The sequence below is a fragment of the Puntigrus tetrazona genome, chromosome 13 (assembly GCF_018831695.1).
Source record: "Puntigrus tetrazona isolate hp1 chromosome 13, ASM1883169v1, whole genome shotgun sequence".
Taxonomy (NCBI): domain Eukaryota; kingdom Metazoa; phylum Chordata; class Actinopteri; order Cypriniformes; family Cyprinidae; genus Puntigrus; species Puntigrus tetrazona.
Genome location: NC_056711.1, coordinates 3519883 through 3546026, shown reverse-complemented (window position 1 = coordinate 3546026; position 26144 = coordinate 3519883). Strand labels below are relative to the sequence as shown.

General features: G+C 39.4%; 1 protein-coding gene across 1 annotated transcript in view; it reads left to right on the top strand.

Annotated features, from left to right (window-relative positions):
* The first annotated feature begins 2350 nt into the window (after positions 1–2350).
* qkib (QKI, KH domain containing, RNA binding b) overlaps positions 2351–26144 on the top strand; it is a 60719-nt gene continuing 36925 nt past the window's right edge. Inside the window, exon 1 of the mRNA XM_043255850.1 lies at positions 2351–3097. Coding sequence (XP_043111785.1) covers positions 2956–3097 — 142 coding nt within the window. The 5' untranslated portion in view covers positions 2351–2955. The remainder of the gene's footprint in view (positions 3098–26144) is intronic.

The window sequence follows — 26144 nt, the reverse complement described above, 5'->3', positions numbered from 1 at the left end:
CTAAATCATTTGAGGAAAAAGCTTAAGAAGTGTGATATATGGCATACGTGAAATGCATTTCATTTTATCGCTGTGTGTGTGTGTGTGTGTGCGTGTGTGCGTGTAAGCAATTTTTCTGACATGGTGATAAAAATAACAAACGACAAATAAATAAATGCACTGTCAAATTAAGGGAAATGTGTTAACTGCACTACGATGTCGTTAATGAGTTTCATTTCCCGTAAATATGATTAAATCAACATTTGATGGGATTGAGGATATATGTTGATATACTAAGTATCGGTGCACTTTCGGTAATTAGTCTTCAAAAGCGTGCAAACGGTTTAAAAAAATGACTGCGTTCATCAGTTCACAGGCTGTTTTCATGTTGCTCGCATACTAGTCACATGTGCTCGCGGAGAAGGGGGGTTTACGAGGGGATCTGGGCTATCTGAAGGAGAGCTAACAAGTGAAAAAGAGGGGGGCCGGAGCGAGATGAAAGGCGAGGGTTTGAGAGCGACAGTGCACTTGTTCCCCGCTTCAACCAAACAGAGACAAGCTTGCCCGGTTTCAGGGTGCATGTGTGAAGGAATGCATTCATTAACGTAATTCCTCTGCTCTCAAACAAGGCTTCCGTCATTTGGAGAGTAAGCGAGGGAGCCGGGAGGCGCGGGGTGGAGGGGCAGTTCTCGCTGAAGAAGGGGTGAGGGGTAAAAACACCCCTTTCTCTGTAGTCAGGAGGGCAAGGCGCCCTAACACAGGCCTCTGCGTCCAAGGAGATCTGCATGTGAAAGCCCCGGGCATGACAAAAGGATGAAAAGGTGCTGGGCAGGACCTGGACAATCCCTTCCTGTTCTGGTGGGTCGTTTGTTTCCATGCTGTCAGATACTGGGCCGACAGCCCTCTCTACCCTCTTCTCCTCAGCCCTCCGGTGCGTTGTTTCACATTCTCCCTAGTTTTGTTTTCCGGCTATTTCTTATACGCGCTTCTTATTTTTCTTTTCCATTCACGTGAATAGGAGTGATGGACCAATGCAACGTCAAACGGCGACTGGAACAATTGCTTTTTCACGGCTGCGTCTAAAAGCCAAACAGCACCGCGCATGAGAACTGCTTTGCATAACAAAAGAAGTGACAAAACCATTAGGCCAATTAGAGTATTTATATAAACACGGTAATGAAGGGATTCAAGCAGTCGTAAATTACGCTTACCGTGTGGGAAAATAACTTCGGTTCTCTCTGAAATTGCACATGTTTGCTGTTTCAAAGCGCGGGGCTGGGGCCTAGCATCTATTTAGCAAAATCGAACGCGTCGCATTAACGCAAAAAGAACGAACGCTCGGAATGAAAATGTAGCACATCGGATTTCAAATCTCTGTAATAGCTCTCTTGCTTGTGCTGTTGTTGTGCCGCTCCAACAGGGACAAAAAAGAATGTTAATTATGTAAATTAAAAAGTGCTCTAATCCAGAGGGAGGAGCTGTTCCCATAGCATTAGCTTTAGTTGAGTATTGGCACATATTGACAAAACATTAGCCTCCATCCGCATTGTGTAACGATTTTTTTTTTCTTTTTTTCTGCAGAGGAAGTCCTCCTATTGAGATAAATGCCTTGTTTTCTTCTTTACCATTGTGGTGCGTTCTGATGTGCGCCGGCGTTTAGTCAATCTCAGTTCTTCTACTTCACTATTCCCATCCAGCTTGCCAAAAGAGGACAAACGAGTCTTTTAATATTAGACCCATGTGACCAATACACGCTCAGTCTCACAAACACCTCAAAACAATGGGGACCGGGCTTTGCTTCTCAATAAAAACAAGCAGAGGTAAAATTTTAAGACAGATGAAACTTATTTTTGCCCTTTTTTAATGGGTATGTCTGCTTACCTTTACGCTGGTTCAAATTAGCAAACCCGTCTTTCGTGAACCATGCACGACTTCGCATGATGCATGCAGTAGCACATGCGGACATTTTTATTTGCAGCTCGAAATGTGCATCTCATTTCATGTCTGAAAGAAAACGAATCTTTTCTTCTCAGAAGGACACGAAGGAGAGTAAATGAAAGCGCTTTGAAAGCGCAGAAATTGAGGGTAGAGTGTAGAGACCAAGCTTTTTGGAGAATGCATGGACATTCACGTTTACTTTGCAGTTTGCACGCGTTAGGGGAAAAAATAGCATCTCTGTGGAAGGGTTCATGTGAAGCCATTCATCGCAATACGCCAGATGCATATCTCACAGACATGCTTCAGAAACGAGGCGCATTTAAAATAGGCTAATTGTTTTTCAGATGTACAGACTCTCTCTCTCTCTCTCTCTCTCTCTCTCTCTCTCTCTTCTCTCTCTCTCTCCTCCCACAGTCTGATTTCTGCTGCTGGGACTCAGTGTGATCATGTGACGGGCTCGAGAGCGCAAGAGGAGCTGGTCGGTAACGGAGGACCGAATGCCAATCTCATTGAGAAAGCGCCTTTATTGCGCGTAAGAGACGGGAGGGACAGACGTTTCTAGTGCTGCACACATACACAGACAGGCAAGACACAGGAAGCTCTGGGGAACTCGGGAAAAGGGTGCATTTTCGCCGCCTCAAGAGGAAGTTAAGGACAAATCTCTCGCTAAAATAAATCTTAAAAGGGGCACTGGGCACGCGGGAGTCGCCTTTGCCGGTAACTTGTGGGATTTATCGGGAATTGTTTCTGAAAGGAGATCTGGCTTCCCCCTCCGCACGTTTATATTTCATTTGATTCATTTAATTTCATTTCATCTGCTGCCCTAAACAACTGTCATCTCCCGACTTGCCGTAGCCTATTGCAGCAGCGGATTGTGCGTAAAGACAGAGACAGCGAGCCTTTTCCGCGGACGAGCCGGGCACTTGCCTTCTTCACACGCGTTTTTTTGTACTCTATTTATTATTTATACCCAAGCCTTTATTTATTTTGGGACTTTTTCCGTCTATTTTGGGGCGTCGGTGGTGATTCCTGTGGAATATGGTGGGGGAAATGGAAACGAAAGAGAAGCCGAAGCCGACCCCAGATTATCTGATGCAGCTCATGAACGATAAGAAACTGATGAGCAGTCTGCCCAACTTCTGCGGGATCTTCAACCACCTCGAACGGCTTCTCGACGAAGGTAACGTCCGTCAAATCCCACCGAACGGTGGCGGGAAAGGAGCGCGGTCGCTCGCGCTCAACGCAGAGCGGTTATTGGCGACAATTTACAGCGTCTTGTGCATTTTTTTTTTTGGGTGTCAAATCTTCACACACTTACACAGCCTTTTAGTTCTGCTTTAAAAATCTGCTTAAGTTCAAGCTCCCGCTCGGTAGGCTACTTCTCCCTTGCAAGGGGGGGATACCTGTGGCTTGCCAGATGATTTTTTTTACAGTGGTTCTGTTGGTTATTAACGCGTGCCTCGTTATAATTTTTTATTGTATAAGGTTTATTGTGAATAAGACCGTAACGCAATATGCTCAATTCACAATTTCGCCGTAATGTTTGAGAGACGGTCGTTAACGCTGAGACCTAAGTAAAACGTCTCTCATTTAAACAAGCAGATATGGAGAAATTTGCAACAGAAGTCGACGTATAACTTATGCAGCCCATTCCGTCGGCCTGAAAGAGAAAGTTGACCCTCAATAGTCGTGTGAATTGCATTTGACTGCTAATGTCCGCGTGATAACAACAAGCCAAGTAAGATAAACTTACTGTCACACCTACATATCCTCTCCTGGGCCAGTGACACTTAAATAGTCGGCGCCAGACCTGTTGTTTACCAAAATAACCCAACAAAATGGCCTAGCATGTGAAAGCCAATAGTTAAGCATGTGTTATTAAAAAAACAACACACGCAACAATAGCATACAAACCATTTTTTTAGCCGGGTCTATATTCAGAAAGCTTAGCTTGTCAATTGAATACGGTGTGTGCACAACAACACGGTTTAACAGTTGTCCTAAAGCAGTAAAACACTTAGTAATTTGTGGTTTAGGGTGAGAATTATGTGTACTGTGGCACCAGGGGGCTCCTGACTGATTCTTTATAGAAAGCTCTTGTGCTCATCTCCTGCTGTCAACTTTATAAAGTTCTCAAAAAGGCTTATTTATTTCCCCAAACTGCTCTTTTTCTCATTCAGTCTGTTCTATAAATGTTTAATAGAGAGTCTTGGGCCTTTATTGCAAATTAAATTACGGTAATTAGCTTTTAAAAGGACGATTAAAAGCATCTGTCTATCTATCTATCTATCTATCTATCTATCTATCTATCTATCTATCTATCTATCTATCTATCTATCTATCTATCTATCTATCTATCTATCTGTCAACAGAGAGGACCTCTTTTATTCCTTGACTGATTTTGATCGTTCTTTTATCTCGTAATATTTTCCCCATATTTAACACGTGAATTTTCATTCCTTTCGCTTTATGAAATTTCCCTGCCAATTGAAAATCTGTTGTCAAACGAAGCAAACGCAGTTTCGGATCGTGATGTGCTTGTAATAATTTAGAACCTCTTGAGCAAACCTAAGTTTAAAATTACGTTTATAAAACTCCGTCATTACACACATGACTTTACATTACCGACTCATTACTCATCATTACTTTCTCATTACAGTATGAGGGAGAGGGAGTCGTTAACATTTTTGACATCTTTGAGCGCTGCCACCCTTCCCTGCTCAAGTTAGGAAGGCTGGTAGGTTTATAATCGCTGACACGCACAGTCCCAAATAACTGTTTTCCGGTGAATCATCCGCACCCAGCATGCCTTTCCAGTGTGGACGCACAGTCCTTTGGCATCCGCAGTTAAATACCCGAGGATCGTATTCATCTGCAAATCACAGCGGAGTGACGTAAGCCTAATAACTCCTCTGTGATGTCATTACAAAATGTCAGTTTCATTTTTACACTCGCAATCAAATCAAAAGTCTTGTTTGTCAGTTTAGGCTCTAGTTTTTTCTAGTGCTATCCTGTTAAACGTACATTTCGGGCATCATCATACGCCCCTCGGGAGGGCCTGCGGCCCGGCTTTACACTTTGTGCTTTGTGAATTGCAGCAGTTTCACACTCGCTTTCTTGTTTATTTCTTGTCACTCACATTTACAGCCTTTCCGTCTGGTCGAAACTAGCTTTCCTCTCTGGATAAAGCCGGTGATGTTCGCCTGTAACATTAACCATGTAATCGGTGCGATGTGGCTGATCTTACCTGCCAACATGAAGAATATTCAGCTTTTTACTTGCGAAGTATGACTCACGTCGCGAGTTTTCACAGATTTTTATACCGAGAGTTGGTGAGAATCTGGCGTAGGGATGTGTCATGCTGTTTAATGCAATCTTTTTGAGTAATATGCCAGTTAGAGTCGTTTCCTCCACCACACATTATGGGTTTGTCACAGTCTAGCTTGTGCAAATCTGAATTAATAACGCTGTCAAGGGAGCACACACTCCGTCAGACGGAGACAGCGAGTTAGTCTTGTGCTCAGGAGAGTGAACTGAGCAGTCGGTTTCACTTCCGCTATTGAACCATTGCAGAACTGAGCCCTGACCTCCAGCAAACAGGACATACTTGCTCAGATCTGCACGTTAGGAGCGTGTGCAAATGCGTGCGTTCATGCCTCTGATCATATGCCTTTTAGAAAACTAATTGCAATTGGTCATGACCTTTGGTGGTATGAGATCAGAAAGTTCTCCTCTGGATTCAAGGAGGAATGAACATCCTACTGCAGCTATATCCCTCCGTAATCTCAGCTTTGAGGAACCACCTCCAAAGCAAAGCTAAATCATCGGATTTTGCCGAGCTCAGCTCTATTCTGTCGTAGAACAACACGGAGAACGTAAATGATGGTCTACCGCTCATGCCGGACCGCTACATTGATCATACGTGAAACTCTTTTCTGCTCGGCTCCACGAGAATGAAAATGGAGGAATGAATTGAAAGTGTTGAAAATCTGTGGCATCATCGATAATCGAGGCAAGCGATAGCTCAGAAGCGCTCAGTAGCTGTGTGAGATCGCATGTGTGATATTCCCAGTGGGGTGCTGTAATATCCAACAAATCTGGCTCTGTTTGGATGAGAGTGTGTGAATGTGTGCGTTTGTGTCGGCTTTCATCCATCTCATAATGTGCATTCATTTTACACTCTCGTTCGTAATATCACATAATCGGATGCAAGCAGTAGCTTGGGAGCACTTTGGATTTTAGGCAATTGCTGTCATTATCACTATGAGAACGCTGTTAATTTTTGTAAATTACTCTAGATTACTGTAATCTACTGAAAGTAGAGATATAGACGAACTGTTATATTCTCTCGTAAATTACTATAATATCATTATTGTTTTCTCTTTTTTTCCCTCTCGAACATTTGGGATGGCGCTCATTTGCTAGGTATAGAGCCAGCCTGATTATATTATCCATTTCCATAGGTCACAAGTTCACATTTAATCAGAGGGCACTGTATACTGATGGGATCCTCTATTGTTATTGTGCCCTAGAGCGCTTCGCTTAACCCTGGGTTGCTCCAGGGGGACTGTCCTTGTAGTACTCTTTGACGCTTTGGATGAGGAAGCTGTTTGAATGGCAGATAACATGTAGGCCTAAAACCAGGCCTGTTTATCTATTAAATTATTTGACTAAATTTATTGCATTATTTTAATTCATCAAATTACGTGCAAGCACATAGATCGCACATTTGCTGAGAAAAGCCTCCAACCAACTAAGCCTGAATTGCTTTAGTGATAGAAAAATCCCTTGGTTCACGAATTGCGTGCATTTTAGGGGAAATGATTAATTGTGCTTTTAAATAACAAAAAAATCAATACATCAGCCACCCACCACACAAATTTTATTCTATTTCTGCTTACTTTTTGTATTAAACATGACTTTTTTATTAATTAAGTAATCCAAGAGAGATTTAGAGCTTGTACTGAAGCCAGATATGTTTTTATATGTAAAATGTTAATGTGAATTTGTGTATTAAATATTCTGGGTAATATATTTCTAGTCAGTGTACAGTTCAGTGATTGGTAAAATTATTTAATCCATCTTCAAAATATATGTATGAGTTTGCTATGATTTGCCATGCAAAAAAAAAAAAAATATATATATATATATATATATATATATATATTTATATATAAACCTAAAATTATACAGCATTTCCAATGGATCCTCATTTCTGCAGTTCTCAGAAGAGGAAGTCACAACATATATATTTTAAGCATTCCCATTTGCTCCAGTAGCGAAACAGACAACAGTTTCTACAACTTTCTAACAGAAGAAAAATAATATCGATTAAAGATACTGAGTAGTCCACACATATTTTGCAAGAACTTATTCTACTAACCCTAAACCTAAAACAGTCTACTCTGAGAGTTAGTAGACGTAACTGCAAATTAACGTTTTGGTGCAAAGTTTTGACTGTCAAAATAAAGTGTAGCCAAAAAAAGTGCTAGAATTAACAACATAGGACCACAATTCCTCATTTAACAAGCACAAGTGTATTTGATACACGTTATTTGAAGCCCCTTGCCATAGCCAGTGTTGTGGAGAGCCATTTCTTCTCGCTCTGAAGGGTACTGTGGCCTTTAGATATGAGACGTGCGAGCGGCCCTGGCATGTCACCTGTGAGCGATGCATTTGTGTGAAGCAGACGTGATGCTCACAGGCTGATGCACAGACCAAGCGTAAACCCCTGCCCCCGTTAGTACAGATGAATGCTCTCAATGGGCAACAGGAGCAGTCAGCCATGCTAGGCCATGCACTCGGCTCTGTAATAAAGGTGATGAATTTAATCAGGGGAGCAGCCGCTGCCATCAGTACAAGGCCCATAAGGCAAAGTTGCGCCGCTGACATCCATAGAGAATGGAGTTAGTTACTGTTTGAATAGAGACGGTAATAGAAACAGAGATGTATGTGGGCCCGTAAGGCATGGTAATGCTCAGTGGTCATTCATGGTTTGTACACCAAATTGTTCTTTTATGGTGTCGTAAAAGGTTTCTAAATAACTGACTGCTGCAATTTAGTGACTAGAAGTACATAATATTTAGCATTCAAGGCACTCGAGTGCGATAGTCAAACATTCTGAATTAAATTCAAGATATTCTTAGTTGGAGGATGGACCACCCACAGACACTGACAGTCTGATGCATATTGCACACAAAAATGGCAAGAGCTGGCTTGAATCTGATTGGCTGGCGCCGTGCAATTTCCGGGAGTCTGGGTGCACCAGTCTGCCTGGAAACGAAGTCCTGCTTACAAGGTACGGAGCGCTTCCGAGGAACAACTAATTATCTGATTTGCCAAAAATTTAGTTTAGTGGCATCTTTGAAAATGTTTGAAATGTTTGTTTTGTTGGAGGCTCTTAGTGGCAAATATACAGTAGTAGATGACCACAAACAGGATCTTTATTCCGCAAACACGCTTGAAATTGATCAAAAGTGACAGTAAAGACATGAATAATATTATAAAAGATTTCCATTGAATATTAATGTTGTTCCTTTGAACTTGATATTCATTAAATGATAACAATTCCCCCCAAAATTAATAAACAGCACAATTGTTTTGTACACTGATAATCAGCATACTAGAACGATTTCTGAAGAACCGAGTGTCACTGAAGACTCATACTTAATGATACTGGAATTTCAGCTCAGCATTAAAAGATTTAATTACATATTTAAATAGAAATAGAATATGGTTATTTAAAATTGCAATAAAATTTCACAACATGGCTGTTTTTTACAGTATTTTTATGAAATAATTGCAGTTTTGGTCTAGAAGTGTTCTTTGAAAACCGTTAAAACAATTTACCCCAGACTAATGTCAGTAGTATGATCAGTACTTTATAGTTCATAAAGTTTTTTATCCAACATCTTTCACTTTACTGATGATTTCTTTGCTGACTGACTTGACTGTTGTTGTTGGTTTTATAAACTAAACGGCATATCAACACAAAAAAGAACTGTGATTGCTCGCTTTTCATGTCAATCAGAAAATCCTTTCCTAAGTGGCTGCAAACTGGCTTTATACAGATAGTCATGATAGGATGACCTTTTTCAGTCTGTTAAACAAAACTAAGCAGCCTCATTGACAAATACAACAATCCTATCACAACTGTAGTTAACCAGAGATACAGGACTCATACATAACAGCCGGTTTATTGCTACCCAAACAGGACAAGCGCACTAAGAGTGGTCATTAATCTTTCACACAAATTCACATGGAGAAAATCTGATGTGCCGATAATCACACTCTGAGGACCCGTTTTAATGGCTTTGCCTTCTAAAACTTCAATACAAGACAGTTTACTTTCGGGAAAGGCCCTTTTCATGAAAGCTCCGTAAAGGTCCCATGAGGACCGGAGAAGCGCATGCTCCACTGACAATTAGTCTAAGTGGGCACATTCATCACCTAATTGGAGCAATTAATTAATCCTAAGGAGTTTTACTGGGGTCAAAGTCAATTTACCCAGAATTATCTCCTTTAGGACTCTGTCTTTAGTTGTAAAGTAGTCGTCCTTTCTGGGATGCTTTACAATCCTTCTCACTTTGTGGCATTAGAGGAGTAAGGAAATGAGCTGTGCATTCATTAGCTAGAGAGGGAGAGAGATACAGGTGACTTACAAAACCAGAAGCATCGCTGTGCAACTCAGATACATTACATTTAATGTATTTCATTATGCATGCTTAAATAGAAAAATGGAAAAATCTTCATGCAGCTCTTTTACATATAATGACGGCTCATAGTAACCTCCATTTTTCACTGAAAATTTTCTCCTCTTGTGAATTCTGAATGGAACTCGACCATATAAAGACAGCAAAACAAATTATTTTGAGTCTGATCATAAATCACGCTCAAAGGAATAGTTCACCCAATAATGAAATATCTGTCATCATTTACTCATCCTCGAGTTATTTTTGGTGAACTATTCTTTTAAAAATTCATTTACAAATAGGATTGATATTAGCTTCCAGATTCCCAAGGCAAGCATTTTTTGTTTTTAAGACAAAAAATATTTTCTATATATAAAATATTAAAATATTATTCTTAAGAATGAAATGCGCTTTAGTAATGAAGCCTGTGTGAACCTGGATCACAAAACCAATCAAAATAGTCAGTTCCCTTTTGTTTATTGAGATTTATAAATAATCTTAAAGCTGAACAAATCAGTTTTCTATTGATTTATGATACTGGACTGAGCTACAACCATTTAAAAATCTATAATCTGTGAGTGAAAAAAACCTGAATATTGAGAAAATCACCTTAATAGTTATTAGTAATGCATATTAGTTGCTTTAATATATTTATGGTAGGAAAATATCTTCTTGGAACATGATCTTTATACCCTAATGATATATATATGTGTGTGTGTGTGTGTGTTCTACATATACAAATGTATGTATGTATGTATCTATGTATGTGTGTGAATATATATCATCTTACATTCGGAGACCCAGCGTGTGAAATCGCCACTAAGTTTAGCTCTTTGCATTGACGAGCGCAGTGATATTTTGAAAGCAAGAGGCAATTGTGCATTAGACAGACACAACAGATTAATACGTTTGGCATCAGTGCGTAGGTCATGCTATTCCAGGTAAGCACGCCTTCCTCAAATCTTCTGAACATCATCATTTCCTGTCAGAAGATGACTTTGAAGGGTCAGAAGTACAGAACACACACAGAGAGACTGTCATCTGACAGTACTTGATGTGCCAGAGCGCAGGGGTCAAGGGGTCATCGTGTCACAAAGTCATGTGCCCCAGTTCTCCTCGCTCAAGAGCAGGGCCGGTTCGTTTGAAGGAGAAATCAATCACACTACAACCCCACTTCCATTTCTGCTTCCATCAGTTACTCTATATATCATTGGGGATTATTATGGCCGGCTTCCTGTGATGCCGTCATTATTAGTGAATACATCAGCGTTGAGCTTTATAATGCATTCACATCCCTCATTTTAAAAGCACTCTGTGTAATTGAAACTGTTTCTCAGAGACTGCTGACTAAGTCTCCAGGCCTCCACGGGCTCGCCGGGAGACTGGGTGAGAGTAGAATGTGAATAGAATCTACCTACATGGACAGAGTCGTATTGATTTCAAAGTAAGAGGGTGAATGAAAAGGCAACATCTGAGCTCGTTTATGTCAATAGATTTTGGTCTCCTGTCGTTCCTTACCCTTGCCCGTTGCCTGTGAGAGCGAAATCCTATAACCTGAAATAATTCATATTCCAGCGAGATAGCGCCTGAGATCTAACGTGTTAATCAAAAAGTATTTTTTTCTGGTTATTTAACGTTTACCCAAATGCAGTGTTTGTCACTATTAGGGGTTGCTGTTTGTATGTGGACTGCGATATCATCTTATTAGATGATTTTTGTATGCGCCAGGCCGTTCAGTTGATTCAGACTGAGGGGGTATTTACTCAACACCATTTTTTTCTAAAGATAGAAAACGTTTTGTGCGTTTTGGATGTTCATTTATACAAAAACAGCATTTTGGGGCCCTGCCAATGTAAACTTTCGTAAATGGGTTTCAAAGTGCAGCTTTTTGAAAGCAATATCGTTATTGTCTCTGTGTAAAAACTCCAGAAACACCAGAGTTTGTGAAAACAGCGGTGTCGTGCGCATCCATATTACATGCTCTGTCTATAGCCATTTTTATTTATATTATATTATTATAGTGATGTTATATTATATATTTATATTTCTTTATTTGTATTTATTTTAAAGTAAGTTGTTTATTTTTGCCATTTTTATTTTTTTTTTATTACTGTATTATATAATTTAGATTCTAATTGGTTCTAATTAGTACTCTAAAGTTAGACTAAATGTTGAAATTTAATTAAGTTTAAGGTTTCAAGTAACAATTTTTTACATTTTACATTTACATTTAAACAGCTCTCCTCCAAATCACAGGTTTTCCTATAAGAGTAACCATATAGTATAGTATAGTATAGTATAGTATAGTTCAAACTAACCATGAATGTGATACGCTGGTATTTGACAGACACGTATCACAGTACTTTTTGTGTTCATGTTGAAAAGGATACTGATTTATCATTCAAAACCAAGCAAACTTTCCCTTTGGTGGAAAAGGTTGCTTAAGAACAGCACACAAGTACTTTGTGGGGCATCAATCGGTCATTGAAAGCCCATATTGGTCGACCGGCAGTTGATATTGTTCTAAATATCTCAGGTCTTAAACAATACAGGTTTATGTGATAAAAGTATCCAGTTGTTTCTTTTTCCACCTGAGCACCATGTCAGCATGTTGGTCTTGCTCAGACCTATGCTGTTCTTGTCGCTGGGCTATTTTTTTCAGTCTGCTCCAGATTCGAAGTTAACGCTTGGTCAGATTTGAGGATTGTTGCTGCTCGGGTAGCAAAAGGAGATTGATGTGTTTACCTTTCGTCAGCAGCACAAAGTTCAAGGTACGGGAGAGATATTTAATTGAATCTAGCCTCTTCTGAATGATTTTCAAATGTTCTGGGCTAGGGCCCAAGCAGATGCCTTTTAAAGGACACGGAGGGACCATCTAAAGTGCCATCCATTAGACTCTTCTGTTTAATATAGATAAAGAGCAATTCAGGCCATCTGAGAAATGATCGATTCCCTTCCCTACTTAGCGTGATTTATCTCATACCCTTTGCACACCAAATGTGCATTTTAATTCTTTGTTAAAGGCTAATGGCTCTCGCAGGTTTTTATATAATGTCAGTACGCAGCCAAAAATTTCCCTCTTAATAGCGTCGTCGCACTAAAGCCATAACCACCCTTGATTTGTTAGATCTGGGCTTGCTCATATACACCGTAGATTTACACTTCCAAGGTAATGAGTTTTGTCATACTTCTGTAGGATTTTAAGCGTGTTTCACACTGAAAGCACAGTATGGATCTGACTTTTAGTAAAGGGTAAGATGTTGATGCTAAAAAGTCATGTTTTCAGCATAAATGTGACCTTCCGTTCCAAGAGCATGTGATGTGTGTGGCTGTTCATTCTCTTAAATTAACCTATTAACTCCTTAACGTCTCGTCCCGTGATAGCGCAACACAATTAGGTGACAGCCAATCGGAGACGCCGGAGCGGATTTGCATGGTTTTGTGCTTCACTTCATTTGCCAAGTGATATATGAACAACACTGACACTGTGTGTACCTGTCACCTGATGTCCATGTGCTATATGGAGTCTCTGAAAAGACAGCCACAGCCACCAGCTTTGTGCTCATCTCAGTGCCTGAGTGTTTTTAGTTTGAACACAAATTGAATGTCTCAGTTGCGCAGAATAATTATTTTTGACAACTAGACTCACGCTTCTTTAGTTATTCAGCAATATAAGCAATCAATATTAAGTCAGTGATGCCTTGATTAAGTTTTAATAGACCAATTTGTTCTAATCTTTGTTTAGGGAGTTTAGTCAATTTAGAAATTTTAAATTTGAGGGTTTATCAAAAGTTGAGTTAGTTGTGTAATGGTGTTTCGAGTTTGTTGTGCAACGGAGGTTTGATGCAGTATAGTAGAGTACAGTTGAGTAAGTTGTGTAGTTTTGAGAGGTTTTTGGAGTGTAGTGGAGATTTGAGGCCTTGATGGGTTGAGTTACTTGTGCAGAGGAGTTTTGAGGTGCTGATGGGTTGGGTTAGTGGTGTAGTGGAGTGTTGAGGGGTTGTTGAGGGGTAGAGTTAGTTGTGTAGTGGAGTTTTGAGTTAGTTGTGTAGAGGAGTTTTGAGGCATTGATGGGTTGACTTAGTTGTGTAGGGGAGTACTAAAGAGTTATTGAAGTGTAGTGGAGATTTGAGGACTTGCCGGGTTGAGTTAGTGGTGTAGTGGAGTTTGGAGGTGTTTTTGATGAGTTGAGCTAGTTGTGTAGAGGAGTTTTGAGTTACTAATTGGTTGAGTTAGTTGTGTAGTGGAGTTTTGAGTTAGTTGCGGAGAGGAGTTTTGAGGTGTTGATGGGTTAAATTAGTTGTGTAGAGGAGTACTGATGGGTTATTGAAGTGTAGTGGAGATTTGAGGCCTTGACGGGTGGAGTTAGTTATGTGGTGGAGTTTTGAGGGGTTATTATGCATTGAGTTAGTGGTGTAGTTGAGTGTTGAGACGCTGATGGGTTAAGTTAGTTGTGTAGAGGAGTTTTGGAGCTCTGATGGTTTGAGTTTTGTTGCATGAGAGTTAGTTGCATAGATTTTTGGAGCTCTGATGATGGGTTGGAGTTTTGAGGGGTTGTGTGAAAGAGGAGTTTTGGAGCGCTGATGAGTTGAGTTAGTTGCATAGATGAGTTTTGAGTTAGTTGCATAGATGAGTTTTGGAGCTCTGATGGGTTGAGTTAGTTGTGTAGAGGAGTACTCAGTGGTTATTGAAGTGCAGTGGAGATTTGAGGCCTGTGGCTGAGTTAGTGGTGTAGTGGAGTGTTGAGACACTGATGGGTTGAGTTAGTTGTGTGGTGGAGTTTTGAGGGGTTTTTGATGGGTTGAGCTAGTTGTGTAGAGGAGTTTTGGAGCGCTGATGGGTTGAGTTAGTTGTGTACTACATTTACCTTATCCAAAGTGACTGACATTGCATTACAGATGTAGATTTTATTATGCACTTCTTGGGAATCGAACTCATGACCTTCCTGGCAATCGAATCATTAACATTGCTTTCACCACACTCTGCTGTTAAGAAGTGTTTTTATGAAGTGTTGACTTAGATGTGTAGTAGAATGTGAAATATTTCTAAAGTGCCGAGTTAGCTCTTGAAGAACCGTTGAAAGACTCAGTTTGTGTAGTGTTGAAAGTCTGTGATCGTTATTTACAAAAGTTTTGATGTGTTGTTGATCAGCTGAGTTAGTTGTGCAGTGGGATTTTGAGGCTTGCTTGGTTGTAAAGCATGATTTTTGCTGGGAGTTATTAGGATTTGGTAATTCTAAGAAATAGCCTGGAGGCATGTGGCGTGTGTTTGTGTGACAGAGTAGCCCATATGCTGTCCTCAGTATGGAGCCCAGCAGAATCTCGATCCTGCTGCATATTAGCTTAGTAGCACTCACCGCTAAGAACCATCATTTCCTCTGTGTCAGCACCTCCTGAGGCAGCACACACATACACACAAATACTGTCTCCTTTATAAATGTGCCTAAACAGCACACACACACACATACACACCGGAGTTGCCCCGAGGCCTTGGGCTGCCTTTTCTGGCTGATGGGATAAACCCCTTCCCCCCTACGTTTATTTAAATGGCACCAGTGGCGTTCTGAAAAGGAAGGTGCTGCCTTGCACTTTTAAATAGGGCAGAAATCATTACATACAACAGAGCGTGTAGACAGATCTAGGTTTTTTAACACACAAGGGCATTTACACAAGGGACAAAAGCACAGAAATATATGAACATGCAAATTCATTATGGAGTATCCACTCAAGTCCTGGAACGAGATGCTGGATTTTAGTACGTTTTCTTTCTTGTTTTGCAGTACAGTCTGTGTTAATATACTGGATAACATATTCAATTCAACATTTAAAAATGGAAATCATATTAGTTTATATAGTTAACACAATACCTTAAGTGAACATGGAATTACATTTAAATAATTAAAATGTTTCCTTTGATTTGAACCAATGTTTTCATGTGTCTTGGTGATCTCAGATTAAAAAACCTATTTATTTCCTCTAAAATATCTGTCTAAAATGTATGGTTTTATGGTGTGCAAAACATGCTGTTGTTAATATAGTGCAACATATATATATATATATATATATATATATATATATATATATATGTGTGTGTGTGTGTGTGTGTGTGTGTGTATATATATATATATATATATATATATATATATATATATATATATATATATATATATATATATATAAATAACATATATTTTGTAAAAGAGTTTATAGCAATAAATTATATTGCTTAGTTAGTTACAGAGCTTAGAAAGTACTGCTTAAAAGAAATGACCCGTTTGCCTTTGCATGTGAAGTAGTGCCTGTGTGTGTGTTTACAGCGAGTGTGTTCTCTGCACAGGATAGCTGGTGTGTGTTCAGACGCTCTGACGCTCTGGTGTCTGCTCCTTCCACAGCACACTGAGCTAATTGAAGTGGGTCTGTGCCAGAGCCGCTGATGCACAGACCATATCCCCCTCCTCCCTTTTCACGGTGGGGCTTTGCGCCACTGAAGCATCCCCTACTTGTACCGTTGCATTCTGGGGGATTTTTTCCCTCCAGGCACAGGTGGCTGCTGTCGCTGTCCATTGATGCGGTGGTGCAGGAGGACACAAAGTGTTGCGTCAGTGCACTTCCAGTCTCTCACACACGTAACCACAAAAGTGTGAGTGTTGGGCAGAGAGGAAGCCCACAACCTACCTCCTGACATCCAGCATGCCGTTTAACCCTGATTGGTTACAATCTGTATTTGCCAGAATACGTTGTTGCGTGGGACTCAGTTAGCAGTTCTCCAACTGTTAAATTGCTGACTCACTCTTTATTTACGGCAGCATGATAATATTCTTGGAAACAGACTCAGAAGTTCTTTTAACTTGCGAATACGTACGTCATTGAGACAAATTACTAAATAAAGTCATTACTATTTTTTTCTTTGTGTGCAAAAATTTTCTCGTATTCTCGTAGCTTCAACGTTACAGTTGCACCACTGATGGCAGATGGAGTATTCTGACTACGTCTTTCGTCTTTTTGACACTTTGACAGTGTTATGCAGCCAATGGGACAGTCACAAGCGTTTTTCATCTAAAATATCTTCCAAAGACGAACAAAGCTTTTAAGAGTTTAGTAATTTCTTAATGTCTTGGGTGGAGTAACCCTTTTGTTCTTTATGATTTTTGGAAATGACATTACTACCGCTAAACGCTAAACCTAACTAACAGTGCTATCCATGCCATTTTAGCTTGGTTGTATAAGTCTGAGCTTTTTTGAGTTTTCTTGAGCAGTCAGCATCACAAGTGCAGTGCTGTACTGGGTGAGCTAACAAGCAAGTTTACTTCAGAAAATCCATACGTAATGATAATAATTATGTGTTGCAAGCCTTAACGTAATGAGAACCAGTGCTCATTTCAGCTGGAAACACCAGTGAGTTTTTCAGAAATGTAGCCAGGTTGAGCTTCGGTATCGGTGCTAGTGAAGACAATCTAAGTAAGGCGTTTTTTATCTTTCGACTCTTGCTCTTTTAGAGTTTCAGTCACGTATTAGATGTTTCTTTTAAAAGTGCTTTGAAGAACTCTAATTAGCCATAACTTTCTCTGTTTACGTGATGCCATACTCCCTCCTCCCCTTCATCCAGGCCTTCTGATTGGCCGTAGTCGCAGCATTCATCCACTTTCGGCTGCCAGCGTGTCTCTCACGTCTTATCTTAGCCATCCAGCTCAGCTGTCTCATTCTCTGGAGGAATCCGGAAGATTCTGTTCAACTTGTCTTGCTGTTTGCGTCTCATCCACACCAGCGGGCATGTGTTCTCTTTTCATCCGTGCACTGGTGTGTATGTGCGCGTGAGTGTGTGTGAGTGCGGAAGCAGCATGTTTTTTGGAAGGCTGGGCAGTATTATCATTCCGAGGAGAGCGCAGGCCCAGATGGCATCTCAGTTTGAGAGCGCGCCCTCTTTCTCCCTCCTCGCTGCCACCTTCGCTCACGATGCATTCGCCTCTGACAGAGCCGCGTAATTACAAACGCAGAAGGATGTCATCTACCCCGCTCTCTCTGTCTTTCAGGATGTTCTCATCGCTCTGTCTTTTCGTTCTCTCCTTTCTTTATGCTCTGGAAAGTGTGTCAGTAAAAGCCTGCTTTGCTCATGTCTGTGGCTGGGTCAGGTGTAGCTTTTATTGTCAGTGTCTCTTCTGTAATATCACTATCTTTCTGTGCTGTCACGCTGCTAACTTTTTCTCTGCTGTTACGTGATACCCAGAGCCACCTCTAAGACCACCTTCAACAATAGACAATTACTCCTACTGCTGAGTGTGCGTCTTTTCCACAGTGGAGGATCACTCGTTTCCCTTTGTATTTGTGTCATTCGTTACTCCAGAGGCTTTAATTGAGTTCTTGTTTAGGCTTCGTTTAAAGGTGAAGTGTGGAATTTCTGAAATTGCAGAAATAATGATAATTTAACAATAGGTATCCACGTACGGTTTTCCAGTATAGCAAAATTAATATTTTTTAAATTTGCATTTTTAAATTAAAATGTTTAGTATTTCACGTGTTTTATTATTGTTTGTAAGCTTTTGTTTTATTTCTTTATTATTTAATTTTGTGCACAGTAAAAATATAAAGCCATAAAATGAATGAAGAAAGATATATGTCACCACTACTCCTCTACTTTTAAAGGTGAAAAGTGTAATTATTTTTATACTATTTTGTTATATTATATATATATATATATATATATATATATATATATATATATATATATATATATATATATCCATTTATGTTTTGTTTTTAATGTAATATTCTTTTTTTCAGCTTTATTTTAATTCAATAAAGAAAATGATTTGTAAACGTTTTAATTTTACTTAACAGTAACTGATATTTCAATGAATCTGTTTTATGCTTCAAAACTTGCATAATTTATGCAACATAAACTTTGCATAATTGACACACACTCTTAAGAACTAATGTGCTTAAAAGGTTCTTGACAGCAGTGCCGTAGAGGAACCATTTTTGGCTCCACAAAGAACCATTCAGTCAAAGATTCTTTAAAGAACCGTATCTTTCTTTCCTTATAATCTGAAGAACCCCAAAGAACATTTTGTGAAGGTTCTCCAGATGTTAAGGCTTCTTTATGGAACCATTCAGACAAAAAGGTTCTTGTGGAGGCTTTGTGAAGCTCTTTTATGAGCTTTAAGAGTGCGCTTCACCTTTATGCAAAAGTCTCCATTTGCTCTCAGTTTAACTCGCCTTTAAGCTTCTATTTGTGCGAAAATGTCCCACTTCCGATGTCTCTTCCCTTTCCATTCACCACATGCGTCTCTCCATGCAGCGAGAGCCTGTGATGTCGTATCGTATCCATCTGTTCAGATGAAGGCCTTGCCACAGGCGCTGCCACCTATAGCGCTTTGTGATGTCACCGCGCGGCTATCATTTGAGCCGAAACTGTCATCCGGTCGGACCCTGTAATTTACCAGCTGTTTGATTAATATTAAGAAAGCCGGGGAGTCAGCGATCTGTCAGCGGTGATGTTGACGAGGCCAGCGGAGGCACGCGGCTGCAGCTGCCGGTGTTTGCGGTGTGAAATTCTCTGATTGAGCGGAGCTGTGATTACGATTGGAGATGGCTGCCGAGATAGACTTGAGCGGTTGTTGAGGGTCATTCGCTCTCGGCCTGGGCTAATAGTTTGCAATGCCGCTGAAAGGAGAATGCGATTGTGGGAGATCTGGAAGGCAGATTGTGTTGTACTGACAGAGAGGATGGATCGGGTGTATTGACTGAGCATCGCAGGGATGCATATGAGTGTCCTTTCCTTTCTAGAGCCTTAAATAGGGAATAAAGAACTATTTTGTAAAGCCTGCTGAAAAGACTCACGTGACATTTTGAATTAGTTTTGAATTCTACAAGGTCCTTCGGGCTTTGTGAGCTCAACATTTGAGTGGATATTCTTCAAAGATGTGTTGATATGCATTTCCAAATTCAAGGTCTGATTCACAGGATTTTTCATTTGATCACATTCCTTTCGTTTCACTGTCAAATGCGGTTGTAATAAATAATTATAAATGAAATGATTTTAATATAGAATGTAATTTTTTCCTTTTGATGGCAAAGCTGAATTACTCCAGTCTTCAGTGTAAAATGATCTTTCGGAAATAGTTGTATTCAGAAATAGTTGTTTAAGGTTTTTGTGAATAGGAAGTGTGAAAGAACAGTGTTTATTTCAACTATTGTGCATCATTATAAATCATTTTACTGTCACTTTTGGTCGATTTAAAGCATGCTTGCCAAGTAAAAATGCGCGTATCTTTAAATAAAACTGTTCATTCTTCCTGTAATGCATGAAAATCAGAGGTGGGTATCCAAAACCTTCAAGTCAAAGTGCTTATAGAAAATAAACACTCAAGTTAAAAAAATGATCTTAATAGTAAGACAAAAAAGCACATAGAAAAATATATATAGTATATATTTTACTTTTAAATCTACTGTTAAAAATACACAATTGTAACTTTGTTATTAACTACCTCTGATTAAAATATGAGGGATTTCAGTCACTGAAGGATTTTGACCGATTTGCACAAAAGAATAATTTGTTACACTGGTTTTGTAGTGTGATTCAGAAAAACCTGTTCATCTATTCATAAATAGCAGCCTGGATTATTTATTTCACATTATTTCAGTTCAGATTGATCAAACCACGGCAGTATTAGTACATATAAATACATGTAAATTCAGCAGGAAAAAAAAAGCTGTTTTTTTACCTACTTGGAACAGCTAAGGTAAACTGCACTGCATCGTATCAGCACTAACTAGCGTAAACTAACCAAATCTGCGCCGGCTTCAGCTGGTGTCCTCAGCTGCTTTCTGTAATTAAGTTCTGTGCATACTCCACATCTGTTTAGGAAGCAGGCTGAGGGGATCCATCACACCACGGGCCGATTGTGTAGGTCTGTGCACGTGATGTGTGCCAGAATGTGTATCAGTATGTGCGCAGGTGGCTGTTGCCTGCTCAGTAGTGCGGGAAGTCCAGCCCTGGAGGCCGGCGCAGTAAAATGATTGAATTCTGAGGGCAAGAAAGCTGACAAATCACTAAAAAACGCTTTTAAAACGCTGTAATAACGCTGTCCATAAATCACCACTGACAGTTTAATCATCCTCGGGTCTGGGGCCCGATCCGACCACCGGACAGCGCTCCCTAATCAGCCGGCGAAGAAAACAACCACGCATTCTCCTCCGCTCATGCCTTCAGACGCTCTGCATTTGGTCGGGAGCATCTATAAACGTCCAACACGATCAGACGGTGTAATTAAATCACTCTGCGTGCTCTTGCGGGCACCGGTAAATGAGTTTGACCGGTCTGTAACCAAACATTTTCCTGTGTGCATTTGCAGGGTTTTTACAGCTCTTAGCGGTATGACAACTGACGGCTGGGAGAAACTCAGCAGCCTTTGAAAGCTGGAGGAGAATGGAGCTTAATTCACAGTTGTTAGAGCCAGCGGAGGATGTGCGTTTTCTGCTTCAGAGCGGAAGAGGCTAATCCTCGGCATCTCTGCTGTGATATACAGACTGAGTGGCAGGGACTTAACGGCCTCGGGGTATATTTGCGATGCTAATGTGGGAATCTGGATGGGCTGGCTGGTGTTTATCATTATCGTTACAGGATACTTGGTGCCAAGGCCAATTTGTCATTGAAATCACAATCAGAGACTTGCCTACACGTACTGTATGGCGCGTGTGTCATTTAATTTGTGACACTCTCCGGTGTTGTGAATGATGCGATACAATAGGAGTAGTGGGATGACTGTACGTACAATGCAACAATAGAAATGAGTCAACTGCTAGAAGTCTGACAGCAAACGGAAAACTCGAGGTAGATGGCATTGTCGAATACAATAGCAGCGATTTATGTAGCGCATTAATGCAGAATTTAAATGATGCTCGGGCACAGGTGTGTCTTTAACTACGATTATATAAAACACCTTCAAAGTCAGATTTACAAAGTATTACTGTTTCGAGGATGTTTTTGCACTGAGCTTGGTTTATTTATTCATTTGTTACGAATAGTCTTTTAACTCGCATCAGGTTAGTACGCAATTCACTCGATATACAGATTTTTAATTTACTCCAAAACACCTGAGATTATTGCAAAGTGCATTATTATTATTTTTCTACGTATCTAATTAATTTACTGATTCGTTTGGTTACACTTTATTTTGTTAGCGCACTTTAGACAAGTAACTTTGTAACTACATATCATCTACATGTCAGCTAATTCTCAGAGTAGGCTGTTAGTAGGTTGAGGGTTAGTAGAATAAATTGACACGTACTTGTTTCTGACAGTCAGTATGTTTTATGTTGAGTACCAAAGACAATAAAGTGTTAAGCAGACAGTCTACTAATACTCTAATGACTGCTAGTTGACATGCAGTTAACAAAGTTACTTACTGTTAGTAGAGTGTGTTAAGTGGATTATAGCCATAAAGTGTTAAATTTACACACTTAACTCACTAGACTCGTTACATATTTATAAAGTAATGACTGAAGTACATCCTTCGAAAGAAACAATTAGCTGTTTAAAACAGTATTCTAAAGTGAATATCAGAGGAACACACTCAAGTGTTACCAAATATTTATTAGTAATTATAATCCAAATTTACTACGAAGAAATTATATTTCAAAACTGTACAAAAACTTTAAAAGCTTGCAATCCCTTTACCAGAGAGTTATCATATTCCATAAGATTGGTAATCTGATGAAACACATTTCTTTCCATTACCAGTCATAACTATTGAGCAACCGGGATCTTCACTGTAGAAATAACCTCTAAACACTTTTGAATAGGGAACACATATTTACTGTTATAATATTTTCTTTATAAGTACCAATAAAATTATAAATATTCCAGTAATATGCGTGCTAATAAGCAAGTAGTTAATAGCGAGAACTGGTGCTTAAAATAAAGTTCTACCAATTAAGTTTACACTATGAATTTTTCACATCAACCATAAAACTGTTCATAGTGACATGGTATGATATATGAAAAAGTAATAATATGTAGTACTTACTGATTGGACAAAAGTGAGCCACATTTAACTTAGGCTATACTTACTAATTGGTTAATCATAATTTCCTGTTAGTTAATAGTAGTTAGTAGAATGTAATACTCATCTGTTCCTCTGTAGTTATTATTTAATGACAGAACAGGTATTATTAGTTATCTGGAACAGTATTTTATATTCTAGATTCCATATTCAGCGTTCTATAGTGTCTATATTTCTGAAAAGCAATGATAACTCCTTAGTAATGACTAAAGTTGTGCTTTGTGTAGTAATTCATATTTAGTAACTACTAGTGGGTTACCGTGATGTTTACTTCAGAATATAGTTAATAATTCTTTAAAAGGATGCAACAACAATCGACTTGTTAATCAGTTAAAGGTATTTCTTTCTAAAGTTGTTGTTTTTTCGTATCTTTAGGCTTGTATTATTTCGGCTCATTTGGGTGAATAGCACTGAATAAGTTCTACATCAATAGTAGATATTTCATGACCTACAACACCATTTGTCCACAATGTATTTTCACCTTTTCTCACCGCTTTTTATGGATGCAAGTTTCTATTTATGTAGATAAATTGCTTCCCCTCTTAAGTTAATGGAAAGAAACGGGTCCACTCATACTCCTGTGATTGCATCCGTTTTCACGGGTCCATGGCCATCAGCTCCAGCGCTCGGGTGCCATCACTCTCGCATCCCCAACCTCAGACGAAACTCTCTCAATGCCACTGTCTTTCTTGGCAGCGGCCTTCGATGTCAATGCGAAAAGCTTAAATCACTTTTGATAACAACATTGCCGTAAAGCCCGGAGCCTCTACCTCACTTAAAGCCATCAACAGGGCTCTTTTAAGCTGCGATTTATTGAGATGAGCGCAGACCACCATTAAACAGACGTTTAGCCGAAATGTCTGTCCAAGGCAACCTCGCTCCACAGGCTATTATTATGGAAAGCTGTCTGAATATTTTCTATATCGCTTAGATCGCATTAAATCAGAATTGGAGTTTTGTGGCTTTCGGGTTCACGTGCGTTAGCTTTGAGGTCGCGTAATGTATTCTTAGCCTCCTGTATGGTATTTGGTGCACTAATTTCTGAACGATCGGCATGATCTAAACGTTGTTGAAAAAACCTGTTGTACTCAGTTTAAGTTTATACTTTTTGGCAAGTAAAAGGGGTTTTGGCATAATTGTAAAATTAACTTGAATGTAGAAATAAATGTTATGTATCAAGATACTACTAAAGAAACTCAAGCCCGATCTCGTGCATTCGTATGAATTAGCCACCATATAAAATATGTATTTTATATAGATAGCATTGGAAACTCAGCTTTTCTTGATTATTCATACATCGTTATTTTTTTTTAATCATGTTAAAATGTCAGTATCAAATACGATGCGTTTTTGTTCATCTCTCAACGATCATTTTATTGCATTATATGTTTTGCCCCACAATAAAAAGTAGAGCTTTGATAATATCGACGGACGAATGGAGAAGATATAGATATTGATTACTAATATTTACATGAATTTAAAGTAGCTAGCTGCTGTTATGAATATCTCTTTACATTTTTGGCCATATGGATATTAGGCAGCTGCAGCATATTTTAGATGCTCTTTGATATAAACTATTCCATCCTTTGAGAAAACACTCCAGAATATTCACTGTTAAAGTTGCCCACGAACAAATAAAACTGTCAGTTTCCGAGCCGAAACGATGACAGGAAACATCACGGGCTCTTAAAAACTGCATGTTTTCTTAACGAGGAACCGAATGCACATCTGCCGTGTCACGTGAGGGTTTTTCTAATTCTTCAAATTAGCGGTAATTACAATTTTAAGACAAAATCCCCGTGACCTCGCAAGAAGTGTCAAATTCAAACCATATTGCGCCTGAGAAAGGACACAATGGCGTGTGTTCCGCGCGTCCTTGTTGTGAGCGCGCCGAGTGTGCGATCTCCATTGTAATTACATCTCTCCCTCAAACCGACCTCTTCAATTTGCCTGTGAGAACTCCACCAGGGGATTCTTCATCCAGTAATAGAATTACACAACAGCGGCAGCGGCTTGGGACTGGGATATTTAATGTCTTATATGAAATATTAACAGACTTGGTTGTTTTAATTGTCTTTCCCACCATATTAGAGCTGGCGCTCGCTCTCTGACTCGCTGCCTCTCTCCCTCTACTTCCCCGTTCTTGTTTTTTCCTCGGAAATAATAGAGGACGGTTTCAGAAAAGGACAGCTATTCCTCATTTAATTAAGTGACACATGTAATAACAGTGATTATCTGTTCTCCGCGTTTCCTCGTTCTCCCGCGGTGTGCGTTCTTTGCCTTTTAAAACACTTTCTGTCATCGCGGTTTAATGTGCGGAGATCACTGTAAGCAAACCATCCGTTGACGCGTCACGTACTTCCTTCATTCTTAATCAACAACGGCAGAAAGAGACATTAAGTTCGGAAAGACCCTTCTGCTTCTGCAGCTCTATGGCAGATTGGAAAAAGAGCAAAGCTGGTAGCTAGAGAGGCGGTTCTCAGCAGGGCCTCCTGGCAAAACAGATATATATATGTCTCCTGAGGTTATTCAGAAGGTAGTCATATCCTCTTAGAAAGATCTTTGCGGTTTTACAGCTGTTCAAAGACAGAGAAGCTCTTTCAGCCCACGTCTTGTCACTTTCTTTTTCTCTGTTCTCGCAGAGGTGTTCTTTGCTTGTCTTGTTGAAATGTACTAACTGTCCATCCCGAGCTGAGACTAATGCTGGCCTAACCGATGTCAGCCCGGAGTTTCTTTATACTGCTTTTCTTATGCGGCTGGTCTGAAGTCAGCGTTTGATTTAAGGCGGCGCGATCTGGTCAGATGTCGTGATTGAATTTTAATGTGAGCGTTTAAATGGTACGCATTGCTACTAAAGCAGCGGCTCTCGTGTTCGGTGCGGCGTGTGAAAACGACAAATGAAAATGGTCACCTTATGAAGTCATGTTCTGTTTATGCTCTGCCGCACATAGAAACAGTAGAACCAGTGTTTTATTAATATAATAATATTTTGGTAACACTTTAGAATAGGGAACCCTTATTCACTATTAACTACTTTTCCCTCCAAAAACGTCTAAGTTGTTGCGTATTAATAGTTAGTAAGGTAGCTGTTAAGTTTTGGTATTGGATAGGATTAGGGATGTAGAATAAGGCATTAATATGTGATTAATTACTACTAATAAATGGCTAATATTCTAGTCATAGAATTATTGTAAAACAGTCAAATAAAGAAAGTAACTGCATAAATAAATAAATAAAATATTAAAAAGCATATTAAATTGTTCAAAAGTAACAGTAAAGATGTTTATGTTGCAAAAAAAAAGAGAGGAAGTATACTAAGTATTTACATATACTTAACACAATTATTAAACAAATTTTATTAATCAAGGAGGCCTGATTAATAAATAATAGAATATTAAAAAATAATATTCCATAATTTTTATGCAATATTAATATTATTTCGTGAAATTTCAGCTTTGCATCACATGAACAAATTG